At 50.2% G+C, this 10,054-nt stretch overlaps 1 protein-coding gene across 1 annotated transcript; it reads right to left on the bottom strand.

Annotated features, from left to right (window-relative positions):
- Positions 1-648: 648 nt before the first annotated feature.
- LOC142890780 (cystine/glutamate transporter) lies at positions 649-5,451 on the bottom strand. Its single transcript, XM_076030047.1, has 13 exons — positions 5,328-5,451; positions 5,002-5,223; positions 4,123-4,249; positions 3,903-4,018; positions 3,694-3,819; positions 3,078-3,177; positions 2,957-3,001; positions 2,752-2,875; positions 2,546-2,649; positions 2,359-2,455; positions 2,063-2,212; positions 1,809-1,986; positions 649-1,184 (listed from the first exon to the last, which is right to left on the bottom strand). Exons 1-13 carry the CDS (start codon positions 5,449-5,451, stop codon positions 1,120-1,122), a joined length of 1,578 nt encoding a protein of 525 aa, XP_075886162.1. The 3' UTR covers positions 649-1,119.
- Positions 5,452-10,054: the final 4,603 nt, after the last annotated feature.

Below are 10,054 nucleotides of genomic sequence, written 5' to 3'. Positions count from 1 at the left end.
CCGTGCTGGCCTCTAGGAAGTGACTGTTAGACGTCCGCATTGTGATGCAGGATTCTTGTTAGCAATAAATAAATAAATAAAAAAATTAGAAAAGAAAAAAAGCCAGCAGCGGTAGGTTTGTGTTGTATGTTGTGTGTTAGTTAGGTAGTGGAAATGTGTGAACTTTTAGGACGGACACCAGCGTCAGCTGGAAGCACTTTGAACCAGCAGAGGGAGACAGTCTGCATGCAGTGACTCCTCACATCAATACTGTAAAAAAAAAAAAAGAAACTCGCCTCTTTTTTTATTATCACCCCGCCTCTACTTTTAACTTCTCACAGATAGAAGCTTGCTATAAAATTGGGGAAGGGGCGGAGTTAGAGGTGAAACATGCCACAATATTAGTCTTTACTTTTGTTTTTCGTGTGTGAGAGGGTCTGTATTTTGTCTCGTTGGACATTTGTCAGAGAAAAGGGGTTGTGTGCCATCACTTTTCCCAGCGTTGTGTTTTGTGTTGTGTTGTGTTGTGTTGTTTTGTTTCCTGTCCAATAAATGTGTCAATGTCTCACGTAGCAGAAACGCCTCACAGCTCTTTGACTCCAGCACCCGCAGCAGGTTTCCTGTCACAGCAGCAGCATGACGTCAGTTGGAACATTAACAGGTTGTCTTTATTGATGATTGGTTGAGAGTTGCAGGCATTTACAGACTGACTGATATAAAAACAACCTATCTTTACCAAATGGTAATGAAAATGACGCAAATTCTACCACAGCGGTGAATCTTGCTTTAAATGCCCCACATCTTCACAGTGTCATCGTTAACCCTTGTTCCAGTGTGGCAGCCCCACTAGATTATAATTTAAAAAAGAATCTCCAGCTATCTAGAACACAGCACATTTAGACTTCTGTTTACAGCCTCCTACTAAAATGCTGGGCTTAAGCTTCCTGCTAAAACATTTTTTTTTTTTAGCACATGAAGCTTGCTTGGCAAGGCAAAAGAAGTGGAGGACGGACTTCTGGGCATGGTTGTCAGAAAACCACGACTCGTGACAGTCGCACAATGCGGCGCCACGAAAGAAGCGGAAAGCTTGAAGATGATGAACCAGAAGACGACGCCAGCGGCAGGACTCCTCCGGCCTCCTCAGTACGTCTTGACTTCCTGCTGGGCCACTTCCAGAAGGATCTGTAGCTGCTTGCTGAGGTAGTCTGGTGGGAATGTGGGAAGGAGTCTGGATTATCGCAAGAGCCCAGGCGGCTTTTCATTCTTGACTGCAAACAACAGCGGCTGTGTTTCCATTACAGTTTTTCACAAAATAAAAGCAATATTTCTAAAAAATTTTGATAAAGTACAATTGCGATTTATTTCCTTTGAATGGTGTGAAGCGCAAAAGCCGTGATTCTTGTAAAATATCGTCCCGCGAGACCCCACTTTGAGGAGGACGGAGTTCCAAAACATTTTTGAGATAAATCTCCATTCTGATGCCGTTTGCTGTTCAAGAATGGTTGTTATATTTTTCTCTTTGATTACTTGTAAAAATTTTCTGTCCAAACATAATGCACCATTTTCACTTGAAGTGAACTGGTCACGTGACCCCCGTGCATGGTGACGTCTAAATGCGAAAAAAGTGTTTCCACAACACTTTTGCGATATACCTCTCTCTATATGGACGCGTCTGAAAAATCCACTCGTGAGAACATCAAAACCTGTTATCAATATTTGAAAGGGTTTTGGAAGTTCAGGTGTTTCCATTACCAGTTTTTAATTGTGATATTTAGGTTTTGCACAATTATAGAGGTCATGGAAACGCAGCGTGTGGTGCGTTCACTCACTGTAGACGCGTTTCCAACGACGGGGCAGGCGGTAGCTGTGCACTGTCAGGTAGTAGACAGGGACCCCCGTCAGCGTGAGAGCACAGCTCCCACCTGTGTACCAGGGGTCTGAGTACAGAGACAGGCCCACGATGAAGAAGCAGACCACGGTGAAGGTGACGGCGATGACCAGCGGCACCTGAGGCAAGACGGTCGGCGGTCAGCAAAACAGTCAGCGTGACCCTGCGAGTCAACGCAGGTTCCACCAGACCCACCTTGAAAGGTCTGGGGTGGAGCGGGAAGCGATAGCGGTGGATGAGCATCCCCAAGGTTGCCAGGGCAATGAAGAACCAGCGGCTGAAGGAGGCAAAGCTGATGAGCTGGTAGATCTCCCCGGTCATCACCGTCAGCACCACCAGGGGATACTGCAGGCAGGAAACGCAGCAAGTTACCGCAATTCATCACTGGAATGACTGCCAGTGTGTGCTTCTCTTTTTTTAATTCTGAGGATTCTGCGCTGGCTCGTGGCCTCCCGTCCAAACAATTTTCACGCAATCCCGCCAGCTGATACCATTAAGAGGACGGCGGGCAGAGGCGTTTGCCTCCGGATGTGGATCATGGAGAAAATGGGAGGCCAGTGTCCCTCTCTGGCTCCCACAAACAGCATCCTGCCGCGACAAAAGCCAAGATCCTCACTCAATCTGGTGGGTGGGCATGTCAACACGACAAACAAAAGAATCATTTGAGATCTGCAGTACCTGGGCACCCCGAAGAATCCACCGTTGAGCGCCCCGAGGCACGACATGGCCACCAGAATGGGAACTACAGAAGCTAATCCCTGGAGGGCGCGGTCGGCAAAGGTCTGACAAAAAAAACAAACAAACAGCACAAATCTAGATTTTAGACGCACAATTTGTTGTGTATTTTTCATTTATCCCCCGAGTTGTATTTGCGCCGTACAGACCACAGCCACGGCCTCGGATTGCAGCAGCTCCACGGGACTCATCATGGTGTAGTAGGCAACGTTGGTGAGCACGTAAAAGATGGTCACTGTTACCATGGAGCAGATGATTGCCAGTGGGATGGTGCTAAAAACACAACCCGACCATGAGCGCTTTTGAGCACAAGGAGCCAATTAAAGGAGTGGGTTGGGGGCGGATGACAAGTACCGTTTTGGGTTGATGACCTCTTCAGTGATGTAGTTCAGATAAAACCTGATGGAAGAGGAGAGACGTCAAGGAGTTTTGAAGACAACCGAAAGACGCAAGCGGCGATAGATTGTTTTCTTACCATCCGCCGTACGCGTAGAGGCCGTTGTAGAAGGCCAGCGGCAACTTGTCCAGCGTCAGTGCGTCCACCTCGAAACCATTCTGGAAGTTCTCTGTTTTTCCTGGATGGTCCACAAGGACAAGATGTACACCTCATTGATCTAAACTGTCCAATCCCACCAGTGTAAACATGCACAAAGAAGGCCATTTAGCTCTATGCAGAAGCTAAGATGCTATTTTTTTTCATCCTTGATTCTTTTTTTTATTACAAATAAGATCAGGTGTGGAAACAATGATTATTGACAATTAACTCTGACATGCTGCTTTTGTTATGTTGCTGTTTTATCTCCAAACAAGCGGGGGATTCATGAAAGCGAGCAAAGCTAAGCTAACTCAAAATGAATTGATAAACTGGTAACTTCATCGCTCCTCTAGCATGCCAATCTGTATTTTCAATCGTATCGAGGTTTCCCTAACCAGTTAGCTTTCCTATAATTTATAATGAAAACAGGAAGTAACCACTGCTTCTGAGGCAAAGAAGAAGAACAAACAGGAAGCAGGAAGTCACACAGTGCAAGCAGAGTTGGTGCAAAATGAAAGGTAATATCCGAGCCGTGCCACTGTCTGCAGCTTCTGACCTTTGGCCAGAGCGATGACACCGGGGACGATAATGAGGACAAGAGCAAACATCTTGATGAAGGTCAAGGTGACCTGAGTGCGGGAGGCCAAGGTCACGCTCCAGCAGTTGACCGCCACCACAAACGCTGCAAAAGAAAAAGAGTTGCAGCATGTCAGTCGTGCAATGGTGCAGACGCACAGAACCCATCTGGGATTCAGAGTCACTCACTCACTCCGAGGATGCTGACCAGCCGGATGAGCACCATGGGGGCAGGGCACGGCGTGAAGAAAGGCTCCACCACATATCGGCCGAAGGCCAGGCACACGTAAGAGGCCACAGCTGGCCTGCAAAACAGACAGAAAAGAAAGCATTGCTGGAAAGAAGCTGGAAGTTGACCCCGGTGGGGAAGGGGGGTAACGGTAAACATGCTGCGGCGAGAGCAAACAACCTGATGAAGAGGAATTCAGCCCAGAGGCGCAGGAATGCCGGCAGAGGTCCCAGTGTCTCCAGCAGGTACGTGTAGTGGCCGCCAGATTTGGAGAAGCTGGTTCCCAGTTCGGCGTAACACAGGGCTCCTAGTGGAGGTCTTGGAGTTTAGTCGTGGAGAACTGCACAGCGGGGACTGATGCTATTGTTTGTCGTTTATGTGGTGTTGCAGATTATCGGTTAGGATAAATTCTTGGAGCTGCTGTCGTTTTAACTGATGTCGTATTTTTGCTTATTGGGCAAAACAGTTCAGTGCATGCTCACACACTCTGCTAAAATAGTGGGGGGGGAATACCCTGTGCACATTAGTTTTGTTAGCATGCAAAATGTTTCTGCATTACCTCATGAATTTTAAAGTTGTAAGGCACACATTTCTGAATAATTATATTTTCCTTTTTAGTTTTTAATTTGTTTTTTGAACTGGGAATCCCAACTGTTTAAGATCCTGAGATGCAACACAAGCAGTAGGGGACGGGACACGCCCCCTCTTGGCAAGCGGCGTGAATGTGGTTCTTCCCGCTTTCTCATTGCAACAACAAACAAACAAAAAAAAACAATTTAACCTTGCAAATTATTTTCACTTTGCACACGTTTTAAACATTGAACATTGCTACGGTCACATGATCACGTGATCGCCCCTTGTGAAAGTCTGCAATCTGCTCAGTTCGGGCAAGACACAGAGCTTTAAGACCCTTGTCGTACCCAAACAGGCTTGAGCTCTGACAACCCCCCCGCCCTCGTTCCTCCACTCCCAAAAAAAAATGAAAATGCATCGGTGCAACCTCACTAAACTGGCACGGAAGCAACTTTACAATCAAGAAGGTCATTGCCGGCGCCTCACCAAACAGGGACAGAACTCCGCAGAGCGCCCACACCAGCAGCGAGAGCCCCACGCTGCCGCTGTTCATCAGGACCCCCTTGGGCGCGATGAAGATGCCGCTGCCCACCACGGTGCCGATGATGAAGCACACGGCGGGGAGCAGGCCGATCTCCCTGCGTAGGTGCACCGCCTCCTCTTTCTTGTCTCCATCCACCTTGCTCACTTTTGCTCCCTCGGCCATCTCTGCCTCCCCGACGCCCCCCCCCCCAACAACAACAACAAAAATAAAAGCTTTTTGCTGGTCTCCGTGGAAAATGTGAATGGAAAAAAAAAGTCTTGCTTCTCACCAGGTTTTGCCTGCATCAGGATCCTCCCGTCGCTTGGTGCACGAATGGCACTTGGTGCACAGCAACAACATGGTGACTTTCTCTCCCCCCCTACTTGTCCAGCATGTTTTTCTCCGTCCCTCATTGGCTCACGCAACCCCGGCCCCCGGCTTCCCGGCGGGTAACAAAGGCAGCACTCTTTCTCAGGCTTGTCGCACAATCACGGGCCATTTTTCAAAGCCCCCAACTCTCTCCTGCATTGTGACATGTGTGTGTGTGTGTGTGTGTGTCTGTGTGTACAGCTTGGCCCTTCAGGTCAGGGCGACTGGGCTGCGGAGGCAGCTGCACAAACTGAAGGTTGCAAGGAAAGGGACTGGACAGTCCTGTCCTGAAAAAACAAAACAAAAACAGAACTCTGCAGCTCTGTCTTTGTTACTTTGTGATGCAGCAACTTTGCTTGTTTCTGTATTCTGAGATTCGACCAGAAGTTCTGGAGAGGAATCCGACGCAACCTAATACTTTTTTTTTTCTGCACTTGACCGGCCGCTCTAGGGACGTCAGCTCCACTTTGTCAGCAGGTGGACTCAGCTCGTTAAAAGTCGGCCTCACGCAGCGTGTGTTGGTTGCAACTTGGGAGTCAGATTTGGGGCATCGTGCCGGGCAATTCTTCACTGTGGTGTGCTCTGACTTTTCTCATCAAAGTTTATTTTCCAAAAAAAGGTTATTTGTCCAAAATGCTATGTTTAAAAAAGTAGGCCCCGGTCCTGGGTACACCTGCGCTCATCTTACACATTGGGGAAAAATTAAATTAGCAATAAAGTATTGTGATAAATTTTGTGATAAATTTAGTTTTTTTTCATTTGTGCCTTCTTCTAAGGCATAGCCCCGCCCTTTTGTTTGTTTTGTGTCTATTTTTCCACTTGTGCTTTGTACACAAAGTGTGAGGGGGTAAAAATGAGGTAACTTTAATGCCACAGCGATGTGATTGTGAATATTCAACTACTTTAAAACACTTCAAATAATATTTTCTATTCCAATTGATTATGTCAGCAATCAGCCAGGAATATAGAAGGATGTATGGCATGGAGGAAGCTAAAAGACATTAAAAAAGAGACTGACCCTGTAAAAAGACTTTTTATAATTCTAAAATAAATGTAAAAAATGATATTCTTTACATAAAATAATACAGTTTTTATAGGCACTGCTCAAGTCTGAAAAAAAGAGTAAAAACAATAACAAAAAAATGCATACTGCACAACTTAACGTCAACATTTGATCCAAGACGTTACTTCCAAAACAAAAGCCCTTCCAGCGGGCAGAGACTCTGTGCCTTCTAGAGTTCTTTCCTCACGTCCGACCTTCGGCACGTGTCGCACTGCCCGGATTGCGAGACTCAGACATTCTCAGCTACACCTCCATTACCTGTGTCCGGCCACGTCACAAAAACGAGCCTCGGAAGCGAGCTAACGGGCTAGTGGACGCTATATTGCACTACCAACACCCACGGCTAATGCTTGCGTGCGAGTGAGCTAGCGTGCTAGCGAGTGGCGTCGGTTGAGTCCCGAGGGACTACGACCGGCGGGGCGGGACAACCACGGAGCACACCTCCCGGGTAGACAGGGACAAGACTAGCTGTCACGGCAGATTCGCCACACACTCCCCCCAACGTCGACAGCCTCACTCGGTGGTGACGGCGGGCTCGTCCTTGACGGAGCACGCGAAGCATCTGGCGCACGGCACCTTGGAGGCGGGCGGGTCTTTAGTCTTAATATTGATTTTGGTAGTCCTGACCGGCAGCTCATACTTATTGTACACCTTGGCAGAGGCCTTGTGGGCGCCGCGCCTGCTCCTGGTGCCCGCCGCCGGAGCTTTGCCCTCGCCGGGCGGGTTGGAGTCATGCGCACCCCAGCCGCCCGGCACGCCGTAGCCGTCCACCTTGACGCCGTCCAGCTTGGGCGGGATCTTTCCGTCGGCATGGCCATGCTTGGCCTCGTGCGCTGTGCCCCGCTTCCCGCCGTGGTGGCAGGAGTGCTGCTTACCCATCACCTCCTTGTCGCCTGCCGCCGCCACCGCCGCCTTGGGCTGGCCCGCCATGACGGCCTCGTGCAGCTGCTCGGCGTCCCACGTCGAGAGGGGCCGTGACGTCTTGATGGGCGTCCATGGCGTGTAGCAGGGCATCTTCTGCCAGTGCGGCGACATCATGCTGGGCCGGTCGCATGACAGGCAGCGGAACGTCTCCAGCAGCTTCTTCTTGACGCAGGCAGCGTCGCGCTCGTCACCGCCCTCCGCCTGCAGCTTGGCAAACATCTCCTTCCAGCGCGCTTTCAGTTTCTTCTTCAGCAGCTTGTCCAGCTCCATGCGGTCCAGCTTGTTCTCCATCTGCCTGTGCACGTCGGCCACAAACTTGAGCCAGTCCTGCTCATGCACCGTCATCTTCTCCAGCAGGCCATTGAGCAGCGAGTGGAGCTGCTCCGTCAAAGTGTCAAACTCCTGCCGATTGACCTTGGTCTTGGCCTCGGCCTCCTGCTGGTTGGACTTCTTCTCCAGCATGGCGGTGGTGTTGTACAGCACGTCGATGTGGTTCTGCTTCTGCTTGTTGTCCTCCTGCAGGGACCGCGTGCTCTCGCTCAGCTTCCCGCACTGCACCTCCAGCTGCTTGAAGGCCCCTTGCACGTCGCTCATGAAGCTCAGGTCCACTTCCTTGTCTGACCGCTCCCTGGGCGCCTGCAGCTGAACCTGTGGCAGCTCTGTCTGCGTCGGCACGTTGCCCAGCTTGTCCTGCAGCAGGTCAAAGTGTTCGAACACCATCTTGAGCTTGAGGCCCACCTTGGTGGTCCTGGAGGTGAGCACCGTTCGGTCGTTGCTGCGGGAGAAGTCCTCCACGTCGTCGTCATCGTCGGCCACGTCCTCGTGGTCGCCGTGCACGCCGCAGGTCAGCGACATGATAATGTCCTCTAACAGGCCCCGCAGGTCATCCAGTTGGCTCTGCAGGTGATCCGTCACCTTATCGTCCTCGGGCACGACAGTGTGCGCCGCCTTTAGCTGCTCCATATCCTCTTCCAGCTTCTGCATCCAGCTCCTCATGTCCTTGTTCTCCAGGTCCGCGCCCATCTTCTTGTTGGCGGCCTCCAGCCGCTGCAGCTTCTCTTCAAGGTCGCCCGTGTTTGGCTGCGTCTGCAGGAAATTCTCCACCAGAGCCTTCAGGTCGTTCACTTCCTCCATTAGCTCATCGATCACCGCACGATCAGACTCGACCAGCGAGCCTCCCACCTGGTTAAGCTTCTTCAGGTCGTCCTGGACCCTTTCATTGATGTGGCGGAACTCCTCCATGAACGTCTTGATCATCTTGCCCTGTTCGCAGACATCCACCATGTCCCCCTTGAGCTCCATCAGCTGATTGGAAAAGCCAGACATCTCGTCCTTCATGGTTTTGACCTGATCTGAGAGGTCCGTCACTTCCTCCTGTATGAGGTTGGTCTGGCGGTGGAGGTCCTGGAGTTCCTTCTCCATGGCCTTGTTCTTTTGCCGAAGCTCCTCGATCTCGTTCTTAAGGTTGTCATTCTGAAGCAGAATCTCGTCCACCTTCTCGTTGCTGCCGGCCGGCGCCTCATCTTTGCCTTGCATAGCGTCGATGTCCACATCGAGTACCTTCAGGTACTTGAGGAGGGCCTGGAGCAGGCTGCGCAGGGCGGCCGAGTTGAAGTTCCACCCCGCGATGGTCTGATTCAACAAATCGCTGAAGGTCGTCATGTTCGCATGCGCTGTGTGCTCAGCAACAACACTCCAAGTCTTGCAGGTTTGGTGAGCGCTGCGGCCGCGCTCTACATGAAGCGGTGATGCAGATTAGGGCGGCTCCGGCAGCAGGACGGTCATCCAGTGAGGGCGAGCTCGCCGCTTTGATCCCCGGCCTCTGCGGCGTACAAGCTGAAGTGTCCTCGAGCAAGATAAGGATGGGATTCTGATGAGCATGTGGCTCCCTGTGAGGTCAACACCGCCTCCAGCGCAGGAGAGGGCTGAGATGCCGAAGAGGGGATCAAAAAGAGCAGGGAATGCTGCAACTTAACTGGGCTGACTTTCTCGAAGAGTGTGTTATCAGCACAGCGATCATCGTCTTCTTCCTCTTCTTCTTTCTCTTCTTCTCTGCGCTTATCTGCAGCTCACATCCAAAGCGTTGCATTACTGGAGTTGCCGTGAAGTGAACACTTTTACCACAACCTCTAAACCTTATGCACCTTTGATCTCTAAAGGCGGTCGTGACGACATCAAAGCGTTGATTGTGATCAGAGTGTTGCGGCGTTGTCACATGACATTAAAGAAGTTCCTTAAATTGCCCCGTTCACCTGGTTGCGCTTTTTTTGTGTGGTGCATTGCACGGTTTAGGGTACAGCTCTGCAATGTAGCTCGTCTCAACTTTCCTAGTAGAAAATGTGACATCAGCGGGCATTCCCGTTGATACTTGGGACTTGGAGGTCTGAAAGTCATTTATTATTATTATCATTATTATTATTAAAACAGCAAGAGCTTCATTCAACCAGTGTTAATGCGCCAGCAGGGTTAAAATCGCTATAAGTAGTGCCAGCGAACACAACACACAAGCAGAGCACGGAGTTAGCGTTGGAGGCTAACAGTTTATCGACACGATTCAGCAGTTGTCCTTTGCAAATAGCCTTAAAACTTAAGTTGCTTGAGGTCACAATACACTCACAGTCCTAATCCATGTTTTCAAATACTGCCGTGGCCAACAATTC

Source organism: Nelusetta ayraudi, unplaced genomic scaffold (genome assembly GCF_046127955.1).
Source record: "Nelusetta ayraudi isolate G7.1 ecotype Tasmania unplaced genomic scaffold, CSIRO-AGI_Nayr_v1 ptg000027l, whole genome shotgun sequence".
NCBI classification, from domain to species: domain Eukaryota; kingdom Metazoa; phylum Chordata; class Actinopteri; order Tetraodontiformes; family Monacanthidae; genus Nelusetta; species Nelusetta ayraudi.
The sequence above is the reverse complement of the archived record's forward strand: the minus strand, read 5'-3'. Positions and strand labels throughout refer to the sequence as shown.

What these genes read in the sequence shown, in the direction of transcription:
- LOC142890780 (XM_076030047.1), bottom strand. Translation starts at nt 5,451, where the DNA reads ATGAGGGACGGAGAAAAACATGCTGGACAAGTAGGGGGGGAGAGAAAG. An exon ending in GGATTCTTCGGGGTGCCCAG is followed by an intron (nt 2,456 to 2,545) that starts GTACTGCAGATC and finishes TTGTCGCGGCAG; the next exon opens with GATGCTGTTTGTGGGAGCCA. An exon ending in TCGTTGGAAACGCGTCTACA is followed by an intron (nt 1,185 to 1,808) that starts GTGAGTGAACGC and finishes CATTCCCACCAG; the next exon opens with ACTACCTCAGCAAGCAGCTA.